A 26,220-nucleotide genomic window follows, 5' to 3' on the forward strand; every position below is an offset into this window, starting at 1 on the left:
GGCGGGAAACGGAAACGTGGGGAAGCACAGCAGGAGAGTTTGACAGGAATAGTCCAATGGTAAAGGGAAATGTAACGTCGATCAGCGGGCTTGCAAACTGTCGGCTTGTGTTTGGTTATGCATGTTTCACTTGAGGCTGCCTTACTTAAACCCAACCATCTTCCCCTCCCTCTTCCTTCACTCCATCATCAACTCTCTCTCTCTCATTCTCCTCTTGACCTCTACAACTCACGTTTTCATTCACAAGTATCACAATGGGTGACGTTATTCCTCAAAGCATCCCCCGGACTTCCCGGGCGTGGGCAGTCCCCGGCTCAACAAACATCGCCCTCGCAAAATTCCCCTCCGCAACCAAAAAGCCCTCCTCCTCAAACCCCCACGAAATCGCCACCTCCCTCGTATCCGCCTTCAACACAGCCCTCAAGAACAAAGACCTCACAGCTCTGGCCCGTCTCTTCTCCGAAGATGGTTTCTGGCGCGATCATCTCGCCCTATCCTGGAACTTCCGCACCGTCCAGGGGCCCTCCAACATCCTCTCATTCCTAAAGTCCTGCTCCGAGTCAAAGGACGGTCTTCGCCTTACTAAAATCGAGGTTGATAGCTCAGCTCCTGTGCGAAAGCCCCAGTTCCTGCCCATCGATGGCGCTGGTGAAGTCCAGGGCGTACAGTTCTTTTTCGAGATTGAGACTGTGCGCGGCAAGGGACTGGGTCTTGCGCGACTGATTGAGGAGAATGGCGAGTGGAAGATTTTCACATTTTATACGAGAATTCAAGAGTTGAAGGGTTTTGAGGAGGCGATTAATGACCATCGATCGCGTGGTGTTGAGCATGGCGGAAAGCCTGGACGAAAGAACTGGGCGCAGCGACGAGAGGCTGAGGCTGATTTCGCTGATGGCAGCGAGCCTGCTGTTTTGATCGTTGGTAAGTAATACATATTCTTTATGAAATTTGCATGATAGCTAACTGTTTTAGGCGCCGGTCAAGCTGGTCTCACAGCCGCTGCTCGTCTCAAGATGCTTGGCGTCGAAGCCCTCGCAATTGACCAGAACGATCGCGTTGGCGACAACTGGCGCAAGCGATACCACCAACTCGTACTCCACGACCCCGTCTGGTACGATCACATGCCATATCTCCAATTCCCTCCCCAATGGCCCATCTTCACACCCAAGGACAAGCTTGCTCAATTCTTCGAAGCCTACGCCACTCTTCTTGAGCTCAACATCTGGATGAAGACTTCCCTCGTTGAGACAAAGTGGGATGACGCGAAGAAGCGATGGGATGTCACGGTTGAGCGAACCAAGGATGACGGTACCAAGGAGCGACGAACTCTGCACCCCCGTCATCTTATCCAGGCTACCGGCCACTCTGGAAAGAAGAACATGCCCGACATGAAGGGCATTTCCGACTTCAAGGGCGATCGTCTCTGCCACTCTTCCGAGTTCTCTGGTGCTCGTGATAACAGCCAGGGCAAGAAGGCTATCGTCGTTGGATCGTGCAACTCAGGCCACGATATCGCTCAGGATTTCCTCGAGAAGGGTTACGACGTCACCATGGTCCAACGCTCCAGCACACATGTCGTTTCCTCCAAGGCCATCACCGACATTGGTCTCAAGGGCGTTTACTCCGAAGATGGTCCCCCCGTCGATGACGCCGATCTTCTCATTCACGGCCTTCCCATCCCCGTGTTTAAAGCCCTCTCCGTCACAACGACAAAGAAGCAAGCAGACTTCGACAAGGATATCCTCTCCGGTCTCAACAAGGCTGGTTTCAAGACTGATGCGGGTCCCGATGACGCCGGTCTGTTGCTCAAGTACTTCCAGCGCGGAGGCGGTTACTACATCGACGTCGGTGCTTCTCAACTCATCGCCGACGGCAAGATCAAGGTCAAGCACGGACAAGAAATCGAGACTGTTTTGCCGCATGGATTGAGATTCGCGGACGGCTCGGAGCTTGAGGCTGATGAGATTGTCTTCGCCACGGGATATCAGAACATGAGAACGCAGACGAGGGTCATGTTTGGCGATGCGATCGCGGATAAGGTGAATGATGTTTGGGGCTTCAATGATGAGGGTGAGATGAGGACTATTTGGCAGAAGAGTGGACATCCTGGTTTCTGGTACCATGGCGGTAACCTGGCCATGTGCCGATACTACTCTAAGTTGTTGGCGCTTCAGATCAAGGGCTTGGAAGAGGGTCTGTATGGTTATGATGATATTTGAATAACGGTCTAAAGGGAAATTGTTTATAGCATTTCATTATAGTCACATTATTAAGTTTGATCATTTCAGGATCACCTTTAAAGTAAACATGTGAATATCATTAAGTCGTGATATAATACACGAAGAATAGAATTATACAAGCAACCATAAGCCATACCCATTTGCCAAATATTCCAAAATCTCAAAACTAAAGTCCAGCAAACACTGACTTAACCAGCCTGGTAAACAGCCAGAGCAGCAACGTGAGGATTGATCATCGTAAGGTTATAAGGCGTGACATAGAGGTCGGTATCCGTCAAAGCGAGGAACATAGTTCCGTTGATAGCCGGATCACCCTGCCAAGTTGAAACATTAGGCTGGATGGTATAAGCCGTTCTGTCCTCGAGGCTGATGTTCTGGAGAGGAGAGTATGTAACATTGAGCTGAGAGACCCATGCGGCGAACTTGGGCTCCTTGACGTTGGTGGAGGTGATGTAGCTGTTGTTGGGGCCGACAGGCTTGCCGGGTGCATCCCAGTTCAGGAATACCTGACGACCGGGGTAGGAGAGAGGGATGGTGCGGTTGTGAGTAATTGCGGCCTTACAGTTCTCTCCGGTCTTAGTAGCGTTGACGCAGAGCTCATCGTCATCGATATCCTTGGTAGACAAAGTGTTCGCATATCCACCAGTCGTCTCATTCCATACCGCGGACCCATTGATGCGCGCAGGGTTGGGCTGGTTTAGAATATTCAACGAAGGAAAGTTCTGCCACACAAGTCTCGTCTGATTATAAGGGCAGCTCGAGATATATGGCGCCAACAAAGTCCACGCCCAGCTTTGCGGAATACCAGGCGTATGCCACTCAGGCATAGCAAACGTACCGCCAAACTGCCTAAAGATCATCTGCTGCCTCGCCTCAATTGTAATGCTCTGAAGCAGTAACTGCGCCGCAGGTCCAGAGTTCAAGTGAGGCAGGAAGCCGTACACGCCTGACTCGCCCCAGCGCGTGAGCTTCTGGTTGAAGTCGATGAACTCGGGGACGTTGGACACGGGGTAATTGTACGTGCACTGCTTCGGGGCTTCGGGGCCGAGCATGTTGCTAATCACAGTCGCGTGGCCGATTTCTTGACGGGCCATGTGCTCGATGAGAAAGCGGTCCTCATCGTTGATGCCGTAGGCGTCGAACTCTTCCTTTGAGAAAGTTGCGAGACCCCAGCGGAAGAGATCGAGTTCAATCCACTCTTGGTACAGAGCCAGAGCGAGGGATTGGTAGTCAAAGTCGCTCTGGACGCGATATACAGGTGCAGAGCCATTGGTGCCGACACCGCCGTCTGGGGTGTAGGGTGCAGGCTGGGGAGCGTTCAACTTGCCATTGGCAGGGTAGTCGAAAGATCCTGGGGGCGGAGGACGCTCAGGAATAGCTGATGCAAGAACTGTAGTTGAGAGTGCTCCGGTGGTGGTAGGTGTTCCCTTGAAGGGGCCGTGAGAAGTCACGAAGCTATAGGGTCGAGGTGTGCCAGCGGGACCAGAGGATGAGACTGTCGTCTGCGCCTCTGATACAACGGGTACAGCGCTGACGACACCCACGGTAGCGAGGAGGATCGCACTTCGTAGGAAGGAAGTGGCCGACATGATTAATCAGAAAGAAATGATGTCGAATGCAGATGGGAATATGCACGAGCAGATCTAGCATTTTATCTACATTCATCGGCTATCTTGCAACTACCAGCACAACTACCGGGCAAGATCCACTATGATGCGTAGAGATCTCGTTCCGTCATGTCGTTCGTAATCATGCCGTCAAGCAAGTTCAACGTGCTAGATGTGACATGGTAATGCTAGGGGGACGAGGTAGATGATTCCAAAAGATTGAGTCAATGACATTATGACTATGGAAATAAAATTGGCTTGACGTTGTATCACCGGCGGGGAGTGGATACCAGCTATGACGGGTCGATCCGTGAGAAGTCGTTGGCGTAGGTGTGACTTGACTATGGCGTAATGCTTGGGCGGTTTTTATGTTGGGAGTTGATGTCGGTAATTGATTCCAGTTCCAGGTACCATCGTTTGAGAATTTCTTACAATCGATGATTTGTTATTAATCTTATTTGTACTCCAGATATGCTAAATATTGGGATGCTCAACTCGCTGTCGAGGCCATAGATTGCCGAGCAATGTCCAAACCGACATCCAAACCGTTGATAACTCTCTTCCCAATTAACTTTCATTCCAGCCGCATACCCGATGAAATCTCGGGGTAATTTCTCCGTCACAATCGGGAAATATTGATCGAGAATGGATCACGGATCACCCCAAACCTATCAGAGACAACGGTGCCGTCCGGCCCCGGAGCTAAAGGCCCGGTGAGATGCTGCATCTCTCTGCAAGTAAGACAAGACGAATCGTAGGCAGGCAGTTATGATACCCTGTAATTTGATTGGTTTCTTGTCGAAGCATCGTCAGCGGCATCATTTCTGGTGTTGAACAATCCGTCATTTGTCGCTGGAAGACCGTCACGGAGGGAGTAATGGCTGACAATGAAGCTGGTCATTCCGCCGTCATGGCTATTGCATCGCGGTTATATGTATTCAAGTAGGAAGAGAGCATTTTCGCAAAAGACGATTGCAAATATCTATCAATCAAAGCAAATTTTCTACTCAAACTCTCAGACCCAATACCCAATCATCATGTCTTCGATCCGTTCCATCATGAGCCCTCAACTCCGCACAGTCTTCAGACCTCAGCACTTCCGCTCAATCCAAGGCCCTATCCGCGTGCAAATCGCAACTATGTCCGCCGTCTCAAACGCCATCGTCAAAGATCATCGTGAGCTGAAAAAAATACTACACCGAAGTAGTCAACTCCACCGACCATGATCATCAGCAGCGCTTCGGCAATCAATTCGTCTGGGAGCTCGCGCGTCATTCCATTAGTGAGGAACTAGTCATCTACCCAGCTATGGAGAAGTACATGGGCGATAAAGGAAGACGACTTGCAGACGAAGATCGTGAAGAGCACCATCAGGTAAAGCAACCCCCAACCAAAAACGGCACCATGTACTGACCAACTACACAGGTCAAGGAGAGACTCAAGGTCTTCCAGAACCTTAAATCTACAGATCCTGGATATGTTCCAGAGATAAAACATATCTGGGGCTTGTTGGATAAACACATTGAAGACGAAGAGAACCGTGATCTACCTGCTCTTGAGAAAGCACTTGCAGCGCACGCCGAAGATGCAGATAGTCTAGCTGCGTCGTTTGAGCGCACGAAGCATTTTGTGCCGACGAGGAGTCATCCTAGTGCTGGGGAGAGTCCGCCTTTTGAGACTGTTATGGGCCTCTTGGCGGCGCCTATCGATAGGCTTGCTGATATGTTCCGCAAGTTTCCTGACAAGAGAGATGTGTAAGATATTGTGATATTGTATGGCCCTGAGCAGTGTATCATTGAAAAACAGAATGATTGAGTGTTTTCTGTCAAGTACCTTACCTACTGAAGTTATTAAATAAATGGGAATAGTAAGTTGCTTTTGTAAAATTGTTATCAGTGACGTCACTATCGATAAAGATAAGGCTTGAAGAGCTACCCTGTGACAAAGCATTAGATGTTGATCAATGTGATATCTCAGTGTCTAAAGAGAAGAAAAGCTCCCAATTATCTCGGTAAAATGAGATAGATTTCCAAAGCTCTCTCTATTATTTAATTTGATCTATCAAATGTCAGGTGAACTTCAGCACTTTTACGTGTGAAGTATATATTAAGACAACCCCATGAGATGTAAAGATGCAAATTGTCGGCAATCTTTCTACAAGTAATTTATTGGCGGGATCCCACTCTCGATTAAACTAAATCAGCTAAAATTATATTGATTGTTATGCAATTTGTATGTATCGCCTCTATTGAGTCACGATAGCAGGCTCCGAATGCGCTGAGGCATTCTCATCATTTATCCTTATCTTATCAAAGCGACCATGACAATGCCGCCTCTAAGCGACGGGGCGTGGGGTTACAAAGATTTACTCAGGTAGCTTGTCAATTAGTTCAAGCATTCCCTCTAGTTATCTGATAACTAATCGAGAGGGACAGAGATGATTGAAATAGAGAAAATTCTCATCAGATGTGACGAGTGTAGTGCACATATAATTGAGAGAGTTGAAAATTCATCAGTGAGCTCGAACTGCAAGGCGCAGCGCTGAGAAAGATAAAAATTATCAGGATGCAGACTATATTATGAACAAATGAGTTAGCAATGAAAACATCGGCTTTGCTCTTTCATGCCGATGAAAAGCTATCAAATTTGTCACGAATTGCCTCTCCGCGCAAGTCATTCCAGGCCGTTATCGCTCATCGCCAAAGCTAAAAGGGTAGCGCAGGGTTAATCCGATGCGGGGTCGGCCATCGCCCCAAACTTTTACGTATCACCAAACTTCAACCCCACGATAAATAAACCACCACCAATCTCATCTCCTTTTCTCTCACTCATCTCTCAAACACAAATCAAAATGACTCCCTCACTACAAGACGCCAAAATCACCTTCCTGGGCGGCGGTAACATGGCCGCTGCCATCATTGGCGGCCTCCTGGCCAAAAACATCTCCAAATCCAACATCTATGTCTCCGAGCCCTGGGACGTGAACCGCAACAAGATGGCCGACCTAGGTGTCAAGACCACCGCCGACAACAAAGAAGCGGCCGCCGACGCCGACGTCGTCATCCTGGCTGTGAAGCCTCAAGTTGCCAAGGGTGTTTGCGAAGAGCTTAGCTCTGCTTGGGCCAGCAGGGATAGTCTCCCTGTTGTTATTTCTATCGCGGCGGGTATTACGCTGGGCAGCTTCGCGCAGTGGCTCAAGGGAGACTCAGGAAAGGCGCCGCATATTGTGCGCGTTATGCCGAACACGCCTGCGCTTGTGGGCGAGGGCGCGAGTGGCCTTTATGCGGCGGATGATGTTACCAAGGAGGAGAGGGAGTTGACGTCTGCGCTTTTGGGGAGCGTGAGCAAGGCTACTGAGTGGGTTGATAAGGAGGAGCTCCTTGACGTCGTCACTGGTATTTCTGGTAAGTCCATCATCATATCCTACAGTATCACTATCGCTAACATGTCTAGGCTCTGGCCCTGCTTACTTCTTCGCTTTCGTCGAGCATCTCATCTCCAGCGGTGTGGGCCTTGGTCTTTCTGAGGAGCAGGCTACCCGTCTTGCTACACAGACCTGCCTCGGTGCCGGAAAGATGCTCGTTGAGTCCTCTGATGAGCCCGCTCAGCTGCGAAAGAACGTCACCAGCCCTAACGGCACTACCCATGCTGCTCTTGTTAGCTTTGAGAACTCTGGCCTCAAGGAGATTGTGGACAAGGCTGTCAAGGCTGCTGCCGACCGTGCCAAGGAGCTTGGAAAGAACTAGATAGCTGCCGGGATCATGGAAATTGAAATAGTTCATAGAGAATAAAAGTAGACCTATTAACAAATAATATCTGGATCTAACGTGTTTATTGGAGCATGTGATTCGTTACTTAACGTAGGACCTGTTGATACATGAAGAAGATGGGATTGTGCGATAATGCTAACCTGAAGACAACTGTAATAAAGAGCGACACTGTGTTGGAAGGTCGTTCTTCACCCAGCCAAAATTCCAAGCCTTCCAGGACTCTTCCAATATGTGGCCTGATTCTTAGTACTTTTTTTCAACAGAAGGAAGTGTCACAGTATTCCTTAATGCAGTTCTTGAGACTCCTCCGTCTGGCAGCCAAAGGCTTAAGAGCTCAGATGAGCAAGCGAGGCAGGGTTCAGTGCACGGAAGTCTTCCTACGATCACGAATCGGCCCGTAGCAGTGTTAGTATGATATGAAACAACCACTGTGTGCCCTAGTGCCTAGCTTCAAATCTTAACAGGCCATCTTACTGACCATCGCCCTGCATGATGCTCCTGCTAGAATGCACAGACGTACATTCGCGAGATGATCCCACCACAACCCCATGGGGGGCGTGCATATCGGGTTAGTCCTAAACTTTCGCCTACACCCACAAACATGTCTGCCATAGGGGAACGCACCCATTGATCTCTACACATATTAATCCTACTCGGCCAATATAAAAGGAGGCCCGATTGATGGCGTTGGCATAGTGGACAGTTGGTCACTTAAGGCTGGCCCTGGAGGCTCAGGGGCTTCAAGCCTAGGTGAACCAGGATTGTGTTAGGATTATATCGTGATTTCTCAAGAATATTCTACCTCATACGGCTCTAGCCTTTGCTCAGAGTTTAAGGAAGAACGTTCTCCTTTATGTGCGCGCCAGTCTCCGATTTCTTTGCAGGTTTCTCTTACAAGTAGTTTGGCTTGAGTGATTGACAGCATACCTTGATTGTGTCAAATGTCGCCGGGATAAATCGATTAATTACTGAGTATTTGGCTTTGTGGCTATACGCACAGACTGTCACTGAATCGCCGAGAGGTAGTTATACGTTGTTACGCAAGTATTTCCAATTTGCGTAACGCGATACGACGTGAGTATTCTCTAAGCTAGAGAAGAAAGCTATCTAAGTGAAAGGAACAAGCCCTATAAGAGGAGAATAGAAGCAAACAAATTCGAACAACCACAACTACCGCCAACCTTCGATCATCAAAACCTGCCATCCTGTCATTCCCAACGTAGAATGCACGAGGAAAGACTTGGCTGCTGTTGTCCTCCCCCCCAACATCTTCTGGATCTGACAATCAACCACTGTTTCCACAAAGGGCCAGCTCGAGCTCACCAGTTTCCAGATTCCAAGACCATTGACCATCTTCCCCAGGTTCCCCTCAATTGCCAACTTCCTCTACCTCTGCATCCTCCTCCTTCTTCATACCGTGGCCCTGTCGACTTTCCCAAGACGAAGACGGGACCCAATGCACCGACTTGCGAGCGACGCTTACTTCTTCGTAAAGCTGATCGACTTGCTCTAGAGTGAGCCCTTTCGTCTCGTAGATGAAGAACCAAACGAAGGCAATGCATAGGAAGCAGCAACCAAACCACACAAAAAAGATCTTAGACTGCAAGTTCGCGTTTCCCTTGCCATAGTTAACCATATATGGCGTGGAATAAGCCAGAGCCCAATTCAGTAGCCAATTTGTCGCAGTCGTGATGCTAAGGGATTTGGCTCGTGTCTTCAGGGGGAAGATCTCTCCTGTCACCACCCAAACGAGAGGACCCCAAGTAGCTGCAAAGATGGAGATATAAATGCAAACAAAGGCCACAGCAGCTCGCTGCCCGCCGAGATTCTTGATAAAAATCTCGCCGTTGTCGTACTGGCCGGTAGACAGAGTGCCACAGACAGCAACAATCAGTTGAGAAATGGACATGCCAATGGCGCCATATAACAGCATAGGTCGGCGTCCCCATTTATCAATTGCATACATGCCGGGCACTGTCGATGCAACATTGATAGCTGAAGTGATCATTGAGATGACAAAGCCACTAGACACTCCCGAATTCTGAAAGTATTTGGTGCCGTAATAAAACTAGAAGGTTGTCAGTTGACTCGAAAATTCTTGAAGGTAGCTTTCACTGAACTTACGATGAAGTTGATGCCTAGGTAAACAGTCAGAATTGTTCAATAAACTTCAAGAGTTGCTTGAGACTGGGGTTGCTCACCTGTAAGCTGCTGTAGCGCCTGAACGCCCATACCAGTGAGCTGCCTCTTGAGCATAGGAGGCTTGAAGCATTGGAGATAGGAGGACTGCCCAAGGCTCATCTCGAACTCATGGTTTGCTACAACCTCATTGAGTTCGTTCGCAACTTCCGGGGAATCGGCCGGCAATCTTCGAAGACGGCTAAGAGACTTCGCCGCCTTGTCCAACTGGCTCTTCTTTACAAGGAAACGTGGAGTCTCTGGAAGAAACAACAATCCTGTAAAAAGGATAAGAGACCAAGCAAGTTGCAGCGCGATAGGGATTCGATAGGATCCTGAATCATGCCGTTTCGAAGTCGCGTTGTTCACAACAGCGGCAAGAAGAAGGCCAATGGTAATTGCCCACTGGTAGGAGCCAACGATGGCACCACGGATCCATTTAGGCGCTGTTTCGGATTGATAGAGAGGAACTTGAGGAGAGTTAGCCGCTGTTACACAGGGATAAACATAGTTCATACTAGTAGCAGAGATGAGGCCAACACCGAAGCCAGCAAAAAAGCGGCCTGCCAGAAACAACGGAATATCGGTTGCAATGGTATGCAAGACAACTCCAAGGTTGAAGACCCAAGTCGAGATCATCAGACCAGGGCGGCGACCAAGCCAATCAGACAAGAGAGGCGAGGCAAGCGCACCGAAAAAGGTGCCCGCAGAGAGAATAGACACGATAGCTGATTCCTGAGACGAAGTGACGTTGGGGTTTCCATCAGCATCGATATAACCTGTGCTGAATTCCCGCTGCCAGTAGGGCATAGCCAGGATACCGCTGATGGTGCCAGTATCATAGCTGTAGAACAGGTCAGTCACCTTGGTCGAGAGGGGGAGGAGGTTACAAACCCAAAGAGAACACCACCAAAGGCAACGAAGAAGCCAACGGCGATGGCTGGCCACGCTTTGCCTGGTTCATCCTGGGGTCTCGAAAGAGAAACTTTGCTAAGAAGTCCCATCTTCGAAGTGATGGGGGTACCGAGCTGTTGCTGAGATGGAAGAAGGAATAGCGAAGAAGGGGATGTTTGGCTACTGTGAGTAGAATGGTTGCTGTTGTAAAGATGATCTGGGTCGTGGAAATAACCTCCCTCTTATAGATTCTTCACAGTTTTGAGATTCATCTTGATCTTTGGCCGAGCTCTGGTGATTGCAGTCATGAAGACGCTGGGGCCATTATCCATAACCTGGCCAGTATTCTTAATCGCATCTGGCTTTAGGAGTCGGCGACGTTATTCTCACATGCCTGCCAAGCCATCCATTGAGATCCACCATGATTGAGCTTCACTCCAGTTGGTGTTGATAAGCTTTGAGAAGCATTATCCATTATCCACAACCCCGGAGATATCGAAGCACGACGGCGCCGACCAGAACGAATCATCTCTAGCATCACCAAGTAGTTCATCCGTTGGTTCAACGATTCTACAAACGAGCCAGGATTATGCGTGACTCGGACATGGAAAGACAGCTGCAACAGCGAAGCCGGGCGATCTTGACCCTAGAAGGTTTCTAGAATGTCTCGGGCAAGCCGGAGCTAACTTGAACTATCGAATCTCCGTCATCTGTTTCTCTCTGCCCGCAACAATGCAGCTGCAATCGGGCTTGGAACTGGGGATGGCATCATATTGGGTGCGGGGTTGGTCTGTTGGCTGTTAGAGCTGAGCTATCGTGCGGAGTTCTTAGCTTGGCCATGTCCATGGGGGATAAGATCGACAACAGTTAGGTCATTTTGGGCTCAGATAAGAGCTATTATACCTTCCCTATACGGAGTAGATCAGGAGTCTAAGCGAAGAGAAAAGGCTTGTAGAATTAGGGTATCTACCTGCAGTGTGCTCTCTTAGGGAAATGCATTTACTTCCTTGCAACCTCCCCGCATAATTAGGTCATTCCTCATGGGGTTTAATACGCCATTCAAAAACAAGCTTGATCGACACAACTTCGAACCTCGCCTAATTCCTACCAATGACCGCCTAGGATTGCTATTTGTCGCGCCGACGTGAAGAGGCGATGTAACACTGGCGAGTGGACGTCTTTGTCATCCCAACTTCCATCTACTTTCCAGAAGCCCGTTAGCAGACACATTGCTTACTAGCGTTGTTTCCATTAGAAGCGTTGTGCATTGCGAGAGGACCACCATACTGTAGTGTGTACAGCACCATGAGGCCCTGAAGTCGGCTAGCACACATATGGTAATCCGTAAGTCCCACGCACCCCGCAAGCCGAACAAGTACTTTCTTAGCCAATACTGTTCTGTCCTTCTATACATATTCCATTTCCACTATGATCTGACATCCTTGCGTGGTGATCGTCATTTCCCATTTGACCTGGCCTATCGGATTCGATAACATAAACACCCCGCCAGTGCACTAAGCGCATGGTCGATGCTCGACGGGCGCTATCTGAGTGATGAATCTCCAAGCTTGAGCAAGCGCTTGATCCGTGCTTCATCTCGCCTGCGGGAATTGTCAAAGCTCTGTTAGAATTATGACAAGTTGCAAACGACTAGGTTATGAGGGGATTTTGGTCTGGTAAGCATCATCTTCCCTGCATCTTACCCACTCCGAATCATCCGGTGATGCCGTACGGTACATACAACCCATCCGCCATATCCCCGACTGTGCGTGCATGGAACGTCCTGCGCTACGTTTCCAGAACAACCCTAGCTTTAGCTTATCAGACCCTAACTACTGTTGTTAGCATGCCCTCTCCACAGCTCTATTGCTTCAGGAAGTTGGTTTGGGCCCATGTACTCCTGACTCATAAGCACGTTCGGTTCCGGCTTTGGGGCCAAAGTGGTAGTACTCCGAGCTTGTGATGCCCTTCCCCTGGTCTAAGGAATGTGGTGCACAATCCGCCTTCAATGATCTTACTCATTGATCACACAGCATAGTTCAATGGCCGAGACTAAACATTACTCAGTATCTCCGGCATCTTTGCTTTTATCACCACATTGATTTCGGTCAGAGGATAAAAGCAATGGCATTGTTATGGAACCTTCTAGCCAAGTTGAGCGCGATCCTGCTCCCATAGGTGATCCTGGGGCCTGGAGCGTCATGAAGGCGCTCTGCCTAGAAGCCCAGCATTAGGGAACCCCTTTACGCGTGCCGGAGCACTAATTATAGAATCGCCAGCCCCCTCCAAATGCTCAACTGTCACGCTCACACTTTCACGACAGCATCTATCATGGAAAATCTCCCCGCCTGGCCTCGGCATTTGGTGTTGTATCTGACTGGCAGGTCTGCTGAACGGGAGCGGATAGTTTCGGTCCATTTTGTACCGACTTAGTTTGTCTAGTGCGGTTTTGAAGTCGTCTAGAACGATCGTATCGGTGAAACATTTGAAGATAAAAGCAAATTTCCAGAACGGATTGATATAGCCGATCGAGATGACAGGCGTTACGGAAAGAAGATCGACAACAATAAAGATGATACTGAGAGACATGCTCAACAGTAAAAGACCGAAACGAGGGGATATGCGGATGAGTTCCAGAGGCTTAAACTCGTAACGGTATTTTATGTTCCAGAAAAGGTTGATGGCGGTAAAGATCCACCAGGGATCGCTAATATGCATCAGTGGAGGTACTCAGTATTCGAAGTAGTGATTCTTACCGGCAGACGGCTTCAAGCGGTCGGGTTGAGGAGAAAAGATGGGTATTAGGAGTGTTGAAGTAGGTGAAGTTGGCATAGATCTCAAGGATCCAGTAGGGTTGAACTAGTATGATACTGCCAATATATATAGCATTGTTTCGCTTTGAGAGGAAGGGCTTGTTCTTCATCCAGGCGATGACGTTGTGCAGATTCCACGAGATGATGAGGAAAATAACAGTCGAGGAAAGATACCATCCCCAGGTCGGCGGGTCGAAAAAGGTAAAGAAACCATTTGGCATCGCCAGAAGGAGCTTGAAAAATTTGTGAGATGATTGTTTATTGAATGCGATACCGATGAAGATGCTCACCTCGATCAAGATAAGTTTATGTAACATGACACCGCGTCGCATATTAGCTAAGGTGATACCGATCATGATGATCAAAGCGCCAATCATACAGCCTTGCGACCAAGCTTCCAGGGTGAGTTTGGCCGGGCTCGAGGGCCATGCCGCAGGAACTGACATTGTGACACAGCAGGCTAAGACATGGATGAACAAGAGAGTGGTTCTGTGTGTACGGAGTAACCGAACGACAAGAAACGAGAGAGTCTCAGGGTGGAGACGAGACCGTGCATATTAATAGAGATCAACAGGACCCAAGCCATTTCTTTACCCCGCCTTTGCTGAACCGCTAGTTCCAGTGGGTGCAGGCCTAAGCAGGCTTGCTGGACGCTATTTTGCTCATCCCCACGCCACGGCTAGCCTGAGCTGGGGTCGCGGGGATGCTTAATGCAACACTACGGCGATGCAGTAGGGGGGCACGTACTGTTAGAGTGTTCTTCGTACAGTGCTTAGTTTTCGGGTGGCACGCTACGCAGGTCCTCGGGTCAACGGCAACGGCCAACGCTGTGAAGACTAAACTAGCCGATGAGCAGAGCAGCAAGCATTCGTCACACCACATCACAGAGCACAGGACGAATCAATCGGCGAAAGCTGGAGCCAAGTCACCGCCACTCGCGACTAAGCCAGGTCTGGAAAGTTGGGAGACGAAAACACCATCCCATGGCTAGCGAAAATCTCAAGCACAGACTTTATTGGACCTGGCCAATTGGGACTGTGCCAGTTCCCCGTCCAAGTCATTGCTAGATCATGTCCTGCTTCATCCTGATACCACCAGTCTTGACTCTGCCAATTTCAACAACGCATCCGGAGGTAATACACGAACACCTAGTAAATGCTCCCACAGGCCGCGTAGCTAAACGAAACCAACGTCAGGCTTCCTGTATCTGACACGACCTGAACGCCGCTGGCCCCTTGATTCGGGTATATCAGCCCCGATAACACTGCTACACCATCGTTGACGAATATCTCCACCGAATTCCAATCCACGTATATGGTCAGCTTGACCGTACTCCCTCCTGACGGATCCGGTGCTGTGCGCACGGTATCGTACACCTGCTTCGAGCCAGCAGCCATGGAATCCGTCGCGGAACCGTCTGAGTCTCTGACCAGAAAAGCCTGGGAATGCACAAAGTCATAGCCGACAGTCGTGCTAAAAGCCCCGTCTGATTTGATGACAAAGCGGACCTCGTTGCCCTTGTCGCCGCCATTCTTAGAAATCGTGGCGCGGATCATGTATGCCCCTTGCTCCATGCCGCTGGGGAGGGATGCGGAAGCAGGATCTGTTGTTATGGTCTTGTCGCTCACGGACATGGGAGATGCGAGAATTTCTTCATACCCTCCTATTGGGATGCTGACCAAGGTGGGAGAACCGTTGATGGTCTTGAGCTCAACCTCCCGGACCAAACTGTCCTGGCCCGCGAAATCCGCGTAATATGGGAGCGAAGCTGCGTAATCCCAGTTATTCATCCAGGCAATGGCATAGCGGCTGCCGTATCTGTCAGTAGGATTTTCCCAGCTGACTGCGGCGTAGAAATCAGGTCCGTCATCCATCCATTGCGGAAAGCTTTCTGTAGCCGTAAAGCGGTTACCGTCCCAATTCCCGATCCAATATGCAGTACCCGTCGTCCTGTTGTAGCGATAGCCATTAGCGCCTAAGGCGAGAATCCAGGTGCGCTTTGTGCTGTCTCCGTCTAGGTCGATCTGGTATAGATCTGGGCATTCGAGGGTCTCCAGGTCTACGCCAGCGTTCTCAGGCCTAAACTCGGATATATACGCCCAGGTCTTCAGATCTGCAGAGGTGTAGAAACCAATCTTGTCACCCTCTGCGAGAGACATGACCCAATGCCCTTCTTTGGCATCCCAGAAGATCTTGGGATCTCGAAACGCAGGTTTTGTAGTAGGGCTTGGGTTTGGCATTACGGGATTCCCTTCATAAGGGACAAAATTGTGCCCGTTGTCGGTGGAATAGAAAAGAGATTGCTGTTGCAACCCATCTGCCATTTGTGTAACAATGGCCACGACGGCATTCCGGCCAAAGCCAGCCGTGTTGTTTGTGTCGACCACGGCGCTGCCGGTCTCGATGTCACCGAGTACAATGCCACTCGGAGGGTTCGGTTTGTACTTCTCAATCGCTACGCCCCGACGAGTCCAGTGGATCATGTCGGTGCTTGTGATATGATACCACTCTGTTCCCCCTGAACCGGGGTTTGAGCTATCGAAGTTGGAGTTGTATAGATAGTAGAGATGCCACTCGTCACCTAGGAAGAACGGACGTTGGGGATCATTCATCCACTTCTTCTCAGGCGTGATGTGATAGCTGGGTCGGGTGTTGGTGGTAGCAAGTGGTACTGCACTGACATACAAGATGAATAAGAGGACTGGAAAGAGACGAAACGCTAGCGTCCGCGGGACAAGTGCGAGAAATCTCAGCATGGTAACGAAGAGAGTACGAGGGTTTAGATTGTGATACTAGCTGACAAAGCAAATAATGTGAATGTCCTCATTGTTCATACTTATATAGGCCGTTCACCTAAGAAATGAGTAACCTGACGAAGGGTCTATACGACATCAGCCTTCACGAATCAACGTAGTATTTCCCCTCCAGATCACATTGAGCCCCAGCATATCATTAGCACGGTCTAAAACCAATGAATGGTTGTCCTAATTCACAACAACTAGAGGGATGCCGATCTGTCTCATCGCGATCAAGCACCCAAACGTGCCCATGACCAAACTACCAAGCAACACCATGTTGAAGCGTCCGCACGCGTGGGACGATATTACTTCTATCTTCATTATGCGGGGTCGCCGCCTAGCTAGGTGCAGGTGTTGGAACGAGCTCAAGCTACGAAGGGGTTGCAAAGATGCGGGGAAGTGATGGAAGAAGGAATGATATACCAGGAGAGGGAGGATGCGGGGAGGAGATATACACAAGAGCAAGAGAGACGCAGTAGACCCTGGTTACTACGGTGTCCAGGAAAGCTCTGACTGCATGGTATTAGGACCATTCGGGCAGGTGGTAAGATTGAACTTCATCACACCTGAACGTAAGTTAGGAAGAGTTCAGTCAGTGTCGTCATCTGCTGAATGCAGTTCATGACTCGTACATGCTTGAAGCTGGTGCGGGGCCCCATGTTTAGCTGCCACGCTAGCTAGTAGCGAGCTGCAGTAGTTGATGCCCCCGCGCATTCTGGAAAGCCGCTAGAAACTGCGGAATTAATGTACAAGGCCATACCTGGCAGATTCACATGTCAGTGCAAACCTACTGTCACTAAATACACTATCCCAGCTAACATGGGATCATCAGGAAGGGAAGAGTAGAACCCAACGTCGTGATCTCTCTTCCGAACTCCACATCAAGTACCCGTAAATGCCTCATATGAGTCTTGTCACCTGCAGGGGCCTTGCGCGATCAGACCAGAAGCGAAGTTCCTTACTGAACCAATAAGACCGAAGTATGCGTGGTCATATATCAAAGCCACATTAAGCGAAAGTTACATGGAATGAGCTTTGGTTGAGCGGCCGCAACCCTTCTGATGTGAAAACGGAAGGTAGAATAATGGTCTTAGAGTCCGGATTGTCCGCGTATATCGCCCGACTATTGAGCTCCCTAGACTTATTACCGAAGCTATCGACAGAGGCCCCAGGGCCTCTGGATATCTGCCAGTCCAATTTCAACCAAGGTGCCATTCCACCTGGACATCTAGGCACGCAGCTTCATCAATACTTAGTTCAGAGTTTAATCGCGCATCGTCCGAACTCATGAAAGTGTCACCAATGATTATCGACCAGGAATGCATCAACCCTGCTTCGACACGGCCAGGCCGAAACAACTGACGGACAACACCAAGTCCTTCACATCCTAGGATGAGATGGAAAGTCAGTGTGATCCACCACTACCATCTCCCAAAACCAAATCACAGATGTATAAATCTCGCATGATTTCTCGACCATCTCACTCCACAAGCATCAGCTCAACGCAGTCAGTCAAGATGCAAATTCAACTCTCCCTTCTTCTTCCTTGCCTGCTGGCAACCGCCAGTGCAACATCCTACACCGAGGACTATCGTCCTCAGTATCACTTCACCCCAGCCAAGAACTGGATGAATGACCCAAATGGCCTCATCTATCATAAGGGGAAATATCATATGTACTTTCAGTACAACCCCACAGGCGACGTCTGGGGAAATATCTCCTGGGGCCACGCCGTCAGCGACGATCTGATGCGCTGGAAAGAACTACCTGTCGCCCTCAGTGCCTTCGACTCTCCAGCAGGATCGTTGAATGAACTGTACTACTCCGGAAGTGCTGTCTCTGACGACGCTTTGACTTCAGGTCATGGACACAGAAAGAGACCTCCTCTGGTGGCAGTCTATACATCGCATTATACGTCAGATATGACCCTGCCGAGCAATAAATCTGTCCGCGCCGGCCAGGAATCTCAGTCGATTGCCTTCAGCACAGATAACGGCCTGTCTTGGACTGAGCATCCTGACAACCCAGTCATCCTAGAGCCTCCCAGCCAGTATGCCGACCAATATCTCAACTTCCGCGATCCATTTGTCTTCTGGTACGCGCCAAGCAAGCACTGGGTCATGACCGTCTCACTCCCCAACCTTCACAAACTGCTCATCTACACCTCCAAAAACCTGACAGCCTGGGAACATGTCAGTGAATTTGGCCCCGTCAATGCGGTTGGTGGTCAGTGGGAGTGTCCCAGCTTGTTTCAGCTTCCTGTGGATGGTAAAAGGTCCAAAACAAAGTGGGTGATGGTCATCGGACTCAATCCTGGCGGGCCCGCACATGCCGGCGGATCAGGAACCCAGTATGTGGTTGGCACTTTTGATGGAACAACATTCACAGCAGATGCCAATAATATTTACGATGAGTCTGCTCCAGAAGACAGTGTTGTATTTGAAGATTGGGATGAAACCAGCTTCGCCGAGTCAAGCTGGAAAGCGACCGGTGATTTCGTCCAACAGCAGCCTAGCAACGGCCAGGTACTCACGTTATGGGACAAGGGCGACAAGTCTGTTGGATCTCTCACCTCGAAGAAGTTTACTGTCTCCAAAAATTACATTGCCTTCGAGATCGGCTGTTGCAACAATCCGTACAATCCAGAGACGTACGGTACCTCAGCCGATCAGGAGACTGCCATCAACCTGATTGTGGATGGGCAGGTCGTACGATCGACCACTGGTGTCAACGGAGGCGATGTCATATGGGCGAGCTGGAACGTCGCCAACCTCATTGGCAAGACTTCATACATCGAAATCGTTGATCGCGCCACGGGAGGTTGGGGCCATCTTGACGTAGGCGAAATTGTCTTCACAGACAAACCACTCCCGCCACAAGCTAACTGGGTCGATTACGGTCCTGATTACTACGCAGCTGCTACCTACAATGGACTCTCCGATTACGAGCGCGTGGCCGTGGCTTGGATGAACGATTGGGCCTACGCAGTGGACATTCCCACGTCCCCATGGCGAAGCGCGATGAGCATTCCTCGGGTCTTGACACTTGAAACCATCGACGGGAGGGCACGTCTGATACAGAAGCCACATCCTAACCTGCAAACCTTGGAGAGTCGAAGGATTTTGTACAAGAATCAATGGCGTTCAATGCGCACGGGCAATTTGACTCTCTCAGTGTCTGGAAAGGCCTTGGACATAACCTTGACCTTTGCTGCTGGCAAAGAGTCCAAAGTTCTGGGTCTGAACGTGCGAACGGATGGCAAGACATACGGCACTGCTATCGGTTACGACTTCGATACCAATCAGATGTTCGTTAATCGCGAATCATCTGGTGATTCTTCTTTCAGCACTTCATTCTCGGGCGTATATTACGCTCCGCTGCCTGTTAGGGATGGAAAGGTTAAACTACGCATTCTGCTAGATTGGTCATCGGTTGAGGTGTTTGGCGGGCAAGGCGAAGAGGCGATAACAGCACAAATCTTTCCTCCGGACTCCAGCACGGGGGTATCGCTATTTTCTGTGGGCGTTGTGAAGGACGTGAAGATAGAGGTGCACTCGGTATCGTCGGCGTGGAGAGGATCGTATTAGTAGTAAGCTTGTAGAGGGTACAGGCAATGGGAGAAAGAAAGAAGAAACATGACACATAACTCCTTCTGTAGCTATCAATCCTAGACAATACGATATGGCACTTTATATTTATATATAAATCATCTTGAATATACTTTTATAGGCACCTGTAACATTCCCAATACTCCACACTTCACACTATGCTAATATAATACTATATAGCAAAGCCTGACAAAAGCACAGGAAAACCAAGGGTGAATTATGTAATGTAGGACTTATATCCATTGTTCATCTACCTTGATCCACTGGCCTGAGACCCTTTTGCTTTTTGACTTTAAATCAGAAGATGCTATCACAATGTTTATTTTTCGACTAATTCACGGAGCGATATCTTTACCATGCTGTTTATATTTACAGATATACTGAGCTAAGATAGATAAAGATATTGCAATGAAACTATGCGTAAAAGGGTTGAGGATCTGAAATACCCCTCCGCCTAAGTAAATGTGTCAAGAAGTCGAATTGTAAATTGGTAACTACGCAGAGTCTGAAGACAGTTTATGTTTCAATCCATACAGGGATGGCCATTAGGGTCGCTTACACAAACCAATGAAGGCTAATGTCTCATGACTCTACTCACTCCAGTTCAGTTAGCTAGTCTTTGTAACGAGACCTACTCCATCTATAAACATCTAGTATTACTAAGATACCGCAATCAAACCATGAGGAATCGTCTCTCTACATCTAGCCAGTGTCTCGGTACTGGCAACTTGATGAAAGCCGTCTTATGTTGGGACTCTAGGGGCCTGTTTGAGGTTGACAAACCTGCCGTGAAGACATGATGCGATGATTGTTAAAACGTATGAGTTAAGCCCACAAGGCTTAGATACCCAGTAGGCAAGCACTATTATCGATCAGCCGCGATGGGGTATACCTGATCAAGCTTGCATTTTAGGTAGTAGCTCATGTATATACTAACAATCAATGTCTCAACGACATCAGCATTTTTATTGGTTATCGGAGCAACGCTTTTGTGCACTCATGGCACATTACGGTAAACCAATAAAGTGAGACATCCCCAGCGAAACATCATCATTCATCAGACTCCGCACCAAACCCCACACTTTCATCTTTCAGCCCAAGATTTAGGCCCAACCTTATCTTCGCACAACATGTCCCAAAACGCTGTTACTCTTTGCCGCAGATGCAAAGCTTTGCAAATCGACGACCTGGCCTTGGGTGGACAAGGAGCAGAAACTGAAAATGGACATCCCGTTCTCAGCCTCCCACTTGATGAGCCAGACATGGAGGGCCATGGAAATATCCCAGTCTTCTCAGTAAATGACCAGTATCCAGAGCTCCCAAAGCTGCAAGCAGGGGCCTCCTTTGGATGCGGCTTCTGTCATCTGTTGAGAGGTTCAATACAAGAGTTTTACAGCTTGGAAATCGGGGCGTCGATTGAAATCAACGTCAAATATCGCTGGAGCCTGAGCATGAGTAATCGACTTGGCCTCACCGGCATAATCGCATATCTCAGATTCCGGAACTCGGACCCCATCCTTGACGAATTGCGACCATTGAGGTTTGCAATCGATGGAAACTCAGGTATGCTTTTCAGCTTCATTCCTAGCAAGCTCTTAGATACTGGTCTGACAGCGGATCCATGCAGACAAATGCGCTGAGTGGTTGAACATGAAACCACCATTAATACAATATGCATTGCATGCGGCAAACATTAATATGATTCAACAAGAAATAGCCCATTGCGAAGACACTCACGATCACAATGTGAATAATGTTAGCGGCTTTCTACCAACCCGTCTCATTGCCGTCGGCACTGATAAGGGTGTTCAACCTCACTTGGTGATTACCGACTACCGGCTACGACGAAGAACACCGAGATACGCTACTCTAAGCTATTGCTGGGGTCCGCCTGATGACGCAAAGGTGCAGTCAAGGACTCGAGCTCATAACATCGAACAACGAAAGGCCGGATTCCCATTAGACTCATTGACCCATGTCATACGTGATGCGATAGTTGTAGCGAGGACTCTATCGATTCCTTATCTCTGGGTGGATTCTCTCTGCATCATACAAGGTGACAGACTGGATTGGGAACGGGAATCATCGACTATTAAAGATGTCTACCGATACGCTTACCTTACGATATGCGTAGCTTCGTCGCCATCCTGCCAAGTTGGCTTCATTCACCGCGTACCGAAGTCAATCACGGTACAATTTGCATCAAAGGTCAATCCCACGATCCAGGGAACGTTCAACATTCGGCTGAGCGGACTTGCCAATCCATCTTTTTATATCGACAAAGGCATAGACAAAACCTTTGATGAGCTCTTCAATATAGAGACAAGATGGAGCCAGAGAGCGTGGACCTTTCAAGAAGCCATGCTGTCCGTGCGAAAACTGACGTTTTGCGGCTCGCAGCTGTACTACTCGTGCCCTGACCGAGCCACATGCGAAGCTGGAAGTCCAGAGGATCCGGGTCACCTAGAAACTGGCCTAACGCATTTTCCGTCTGATGCCAGAGGCAGATTCCAGAGCTGGTACGAGATAGTCACCAAGTATGCAGCCCTCGACTTGTGTTACGAAACTGATAGATTGCCTGCCATTTCCGGTATAGCGAGAATGATGGGCTACGGCCCGGAGGACTATCTTGCGGGTATCTTCAAACAATTTCTTGCTTTTGGATTATGCTGGAGGAGGGGCTCTTCAATTAGCTCCATGCAAACCACTAGAAGTGCGGTTATAAACCTGCATCAAATCAGCACCGTGCCATCTTGGAGCTGGGCCGCGCGAAAGCAAGCAGTCGACATGATGGCAAGCCCTTGGGATGGTAGAGATGAAACAGCAGGTATAACTGCCTGGACAGTGCCGAAGGGCTTGGACCTTTTTGGTGAGGTCAGGGACAGCTTGGCAGTCGTACAAGGGAAACTGTTGCCTCTGCCCTCGAATATCATCCGTGGCTCAAGCTCACCTACAAGAATCCATGCACCATTCGAGGGTTCGGAGTTTGACTACTGGAGCGTGTTCGAAAAAGATCAAAGAGTTGCGTGGGTTTTTCTAGACTGGCATATGACTGGGATTCAGCAGAGCGGGGACGAGTTGTTCATGTTACTACTCACAAGCGATCTAAGTGTGTCTGGAAGACCACGCCAAAGACTTGGGTGTGGCATTGTTTTGAGTCCCAGTCAGATACCTGCTAAGTACATCCGAGTTGGCGGCTTTCGAACGACGAGTAAGGGATTTGCACTGTTTAGGGGGGTGAACATTGAGACGGTACAGATAGTCTAACAACCAAACCGGGGACCCAATATATTGCGATCTCCTATCTGGACGAATGGCCTACGGGCTGTACTTGTGTCTATTGTGATATTCCTTCTTAGTCAGCATTGTACTCAAGGGCAGGCATTGTCAACGTCATGCACATATGACCGTTGCTGCTGGTTCTTACACTATATCAGAAGCTGTTGCTTAAGAAGAGAGTCCCTGAAGATGGCGAGTACGAAGCGAGAAGTACTAATAGGGAGTGCTAAAAGAATGTTCTATACTGTCTGAAGATGCTTGTGCCTAGAATGTAGAGCATTGTAATTCCATGATCCTCTCCTTGACTCTTCAAACCCTATCACAGTTGAAGGTGCAACGTGCTAAGATCTTAGTACTGAGAGGACTTGAAAGTAATAGACGGGCGGCACCACAAAGGTTCGAATAATTGATTCTAATCCAATATCAGATCCTTGCCTAAACAATGTATCAGCCTAAGCTATATATAGATACATACTATTGTATATCACCTGACACATAAGCTAACCTAAAAAGATGTTAACGGAATATCTCTTGGCAATGGCTGCCTAATTGCGGATGACATTTTCCTCGTTGGTGGATCCATTGATGGGGAAAAGAGACCATCAGCCTACAACATTTCCTAACCCTGATCCTCAAACGAATATTTGTGCATTCTCTCAGTAATACCCAAAATGCCCTCTCCTACGCTCTTGAGTCTACCAACTGAGCTTGTCACCCGCATCATCGACCTTGCTGACCCATCCACTCATTTAAACTTGGCCTGCGTATGCAGTCATCTTTTCAAATGCGCGAAGAGGATTCTTACCCATCATCGAGAAGCCCATCGGAAATTCTCTGTTATCTCAGACCTTGACCCCTCAAGCATCCCTACCCTTCTTCGTAGCGCCTCTGGTATCGCCAGCCCTATTGACGCCTGGCATGTCAAACATATTGAGCTCTGGGGCTCGAGGTGGGACTGGGCTGAATGGAGACCTTGGTCTTTACGCGAAACAGCTGAGCAGGCTGGAGTCCCAAGGCAAATGCGACGGCATGTGTTTTCTAAAGTACCATGCTTGGAGTGGGTGATTCCTCGATGGGAGCTGGCTCACTACTTGAAGATTATGCAGGAGGAATTAGGCTTGCCAGAGGACCTGGTGGACTGTGCACGCGTCGAATTTGAGCGAGGATGCGATAGCGTCATGCAGATGCTGCTTATTGTTTTATGCCCTCGGCTAGAAAGCCTAAAGCTTCTGTACAACCGACACGACAAGGTCGAAAGGTAAGCAATGACTCTGTCCTGAAATCAAGTCCACGTCTCACATACCACAGCCGCCGGTGTCTTCACTGGCTCACGTTTGTTATGGGCAAGAGCTGGATTGATAGCGCGTGGCCTCCAGGCCTTCAAAGCCTCCGAGATGTTGCTGTAGGCCTAACATCAAAGACTTGTCTTGATGACGACGTTGTATATGTTTGGTACTCTCGCAGCTCTTTCAGAGGTCTGATGAAACTTCCAAACCTCAGATCCTTGTATTTTCGAGGGCTGCGGGCACAAGATCACCCCGAGATTGACGGAGAGGGCGATTTTTCTGCGAACAGGCATCTTCGAAACGATGGAGCACTCGAATCTTCAACCACGATCAGTTTTCGAGATGCAGCTGATGAACTGCCGGCTCGGTGCTCCACGGTCGAGAATCTCTATCTCAAAGACACTGGCGACTACGACAATACTTCGGAGCTAGCCGCAGCGCCGAAAGCTCTTAAGTCATACACTATTCATGGTGGCAGCGTCTGTTTTGGCCAAATCAGTGACTTTGACATACAATTAGAGTTTATGGTCCAAGAACAACACGAGTCACTCGAAAGTATCATGATTTACGATGCTTCCGAACTTCAAGGATATCGTTGCACACTTTATCGGCTTGGCGATGAGATTCCAGTGCACGAGTGCATAAAGCTGCGCCAAATTCACGTCGAGATAAATGATCTCCTGACATTTGCTTACTACGACTTCCCTCGGGGTGACCAGCAGGGGGAATTTCGGGAGTTGGCAGAAGTCTGGAAAGATGTCAGTAAGCACCAAGAATGCGCTGAGTTGATAGCAGGTTTGTTCCCTCCTTCCCTCGAGGTTCTTGTGTTGGGAAATTCCGAGGAGATTACCTCATTGGAAATGGAGGAGGATGTTTTAATACGCATAATACTCTCGAACAAGCTTCCATCGCTGAAGGCCATCTTTCTTGAGGTTCCAGATGATGAGAACAACATCCTTCCGCTTACGAAATTATATGAGGTTGGCTGGCAAAACGGCGTCGATATCCGTGTCAAGACGAATCCGCAGGCACCTCGCCATCAGGTTCAGTTGCCCATGGCACCTCAGGCTCTCAGCTATCAATCACCCCAGGATGCTCAAGAGTCCGAGTTCGATCCGTTCAGGGGCTGTTGGATAGAGGCCCCACGGGATACACAGGTTGATGAACAGACTGGTGGAGGTCCCGTCAACGATGCGTTCGAAGCTTTGAACGAGGATGTTGAAACGGATGATGACTATCCGGACTTGCATCGCCAGTACTATGGTTAGGATGAATAACATATCTTCTCTATCGTAGTTGGTAAAGTTCATGTAGTGATATGATATTTCAGTTCATAGTTTGCCCTGATACTGGACACAAGCAATTTCAAAACAGCTATCCACCCCTCGCTATGGAGAATGACAGGCTGATTAAGTATCACCTCGTGCACTATGTAGTTGACTACCACCTAAAGGTTAAGCTTCAGGCAGTTCACACAGGTGATGAATGCTAGGACGACATCATTTAGATTCAGATCGTCGATAACCTGGATGCGTTGCGTATTTCAAATTTCCGCAATAGCCTTGACATTTTTGAGTTGTTTTGTCCGATCATCATCTCGAACTTCAGAGGGAGGTTGGGGCTAAATTTCAGGTGGCCATAGCAGACAGGTTGATTTACCTGCCCAGTTAGCCAATTGCAAGATCTCGAATCCAATTTATAAAACGAATAGCTTTAATAGTTAAGAGGGTCAGACTCAGACTAAGTA

At 48.9% G+C, this 26,220-nt stretch overlaps 10 protein-coding genes; 6 read left to right on the forward strand and 4 right to left on the reverse strand.

Moving 5' to 3' along the window:
• Window positions 1–254: 254 nt before the first annotated feature.
• Window positions 255–2,219, forward strand: FFUJ_09321 (probable flavin-containing monooxygenase; the record flags this gene model as incomplete). XM_023568790.1 has 2 exons in its annotated part: window positions 255–921; window positions 973–2,219. 2 exons carry the CDS (start codon window positions 255–257, stop codon window positions 2,217–2,219), a joined length of 1,914 nt encoding a protein of 637 aa, XP_023435932.1.
• Window positions 2,220–2,428: 209 nt separating this feature from the next.
• Window positions 2,429–3,829, reverse strand: FFUJ_09320 (related to Rds1 protein; the record flags this gene model as incomplete). The annotated part of the gene is made up of 1 exon (XM_023568791.1): window positions 2,429–3,829. The coding sequence occupies one exon, from the start codon at window positions 3,827–3,829 to the stop codon at window positions 2,429–2,431; it is 1,401 nt and encodes a 466-aa protein (XP_023435933.1).
• A 1,055-nt stretch (window positions 3,830–4,884) lies between these two features.
• On the forward strand, window positions 4,885–5,605 carry FFUJ_09319 (related to HHE domain protein; the record flags this gene model as incomplete). XM_023568792.1 has 3 exons in its annotated part: window positions 4,885–5,023; window positions 5,055–5,221; window positions 5,273–5,605. 3 exons carry the CDS (start codon window positions 4,885–4,887, stop codon window positions 5,603–5,605), a joined length of 639 nt encoding a protein of 212 aa, XP_023435934.1.
• A 1,093-nt stretch (window positions 5,606–6,698) lies between these two features.
• On the forward strand, window positions 6,699–7,593 carry FFUJ_09318 (related to PRO3-delta 1-pyrroline-5-carboxylate reductase; the record flags this gene model as incomplete). XM_023568793.1 has 2 exons in its annotated part: window positions 6,699–7,251; window positions 7,301–7,593. 2 exons carry the CDS (start codon window positions 6,699–6,701, stop codon window positions 7,591–7,593), a joined length of 846 nt encoding a protein of 281 aa, XP_023435935.1.
• A 1,393-nt stretch (window positions 7,594–8,986) lies between these two features.
• FFUJ_09317 (probable RCO3 glucose transporter) lies at window positions 8,987–10,799 on the reverse strand (the record flags this gene model as incomplete). XM_023568794.1 has 4 exons in its annotated part: window positions 8,987–9,685; window positions 9,742–9,755; window positions 9,819–10,639; window positions 10,690–10,799. 4 exons carry the CDS (start codon window positions 10,797–10,799, stop codon window positions 8,987–8,989), a joined length of 1,644 nt encoding a protein of 547 aa, XP_023436215.1.
• A 2,089-nt stretch (window positions 10,800–12,888) lies between these two features.
• On the reverse strand, window positions 12,889–13,948 carry FFUJ_09316 (uncharacterized protein; the record flags this gene model as incomplete). XM_023568795.1 has 2 exons in its annotated part: window positions 12,889–13,396; window positions 13,446–13,948. 2 exons carry the CDS (start codon window positions 13,946–13,948, stop codon window positions 12,889–12,891), a joined length of 1,011 nt encoding a protein of 336 aa, XP_023435936.1.
• A 702-nt stretch (window positions 13,949–14,650) lies between these two features.
• FFUJ_09315 (related to levanase) lies at window positions 14,651–16,258 on the reverse strand (the record flags this gene model as incomplete). The annotated part of the gene is made up of 1 exon (XM_023568797.1): window positions 14,651–16,258. One exon carries the CDS (start codon window positions 16,256–16,258, stop codon window positions 14,651–14,653), a length of 1,608 nt encoding a protein of 535 aa, XP_023435937.1.
• Window positions 16,259–17,817: 1,559 nt separating this feature from the next.
• Window positions 17,818–19,887, forward strand: FFUJ_09314 (probable SUC2-invertase (sucrose hydrolyzing enzyme); the record flags this gene model as incomplete). Its single annotated transcript, XM_023568798.1, has 1 exon — window positions 17,818–19,887. One exon carries the CDS (start codon window positions 17,818–17,820, stop codon window positions 19,885–19,887), a length of 2,070 nt encoding a protein of 689 aa, XP_023435938.1.
• A 1,151-nt stretch (window positions 19,888–21,038) lies between these two features.
• Window positions 21,039–23,175, forward strand: FFUJ_09313 (related to tol protein; the record flags this gene model as incomplete). XM_023568799.1 has 2 exons in its annotated part: window positions 21,039–21,471; window positions 21,536–23,175. 2 exons carry the CDS (start codon window positions 21,039–21,041, stop codon window positions 23,173–23,175), a joined length of 2,073 nt encoding a protein of 690 aa, XP_023435939.1.
• A 683-nt stretch (window positions 23,176–23,858) lies between these two features.
• FFUJ_09312 (uncharacterized protein) lies at window positions 23,859–25,741 on the forward strand (the record flags this gene model as incomplete). XM_023568800.1 has 2 exons in its annotated part: window positions 23,859–24,445; window positions 24,496–25,741. The coding sequence occupies 2 exons, from the start codon at window positions 23,859–23,861 to the stop codon at window positions 25,739–25,741; spliced, it is 1,833 nt and encodes a 610-aa protein (XP_023435940.1).
• Between the last annotated feature and the right edge of the window lie 479 nt (window positions 25,742–26,220).

The sequence above is a fragment of the Fusarium fujikuroi genome, chromosome FFUJ_chr09, assembly GCF_900079805.1.
Source record: "Fusarium fujikuroi IMI 58289 draft genome, chromosome FFUJ_chr09".
Taxonomy (NCBI): domain Eukaryota; kingdom Fungi; phylum Ascomycota; class Sordariomycetes; order Hypocreales; family Nectriaceae; genus Fusarium; species Fusarium fujikuroi.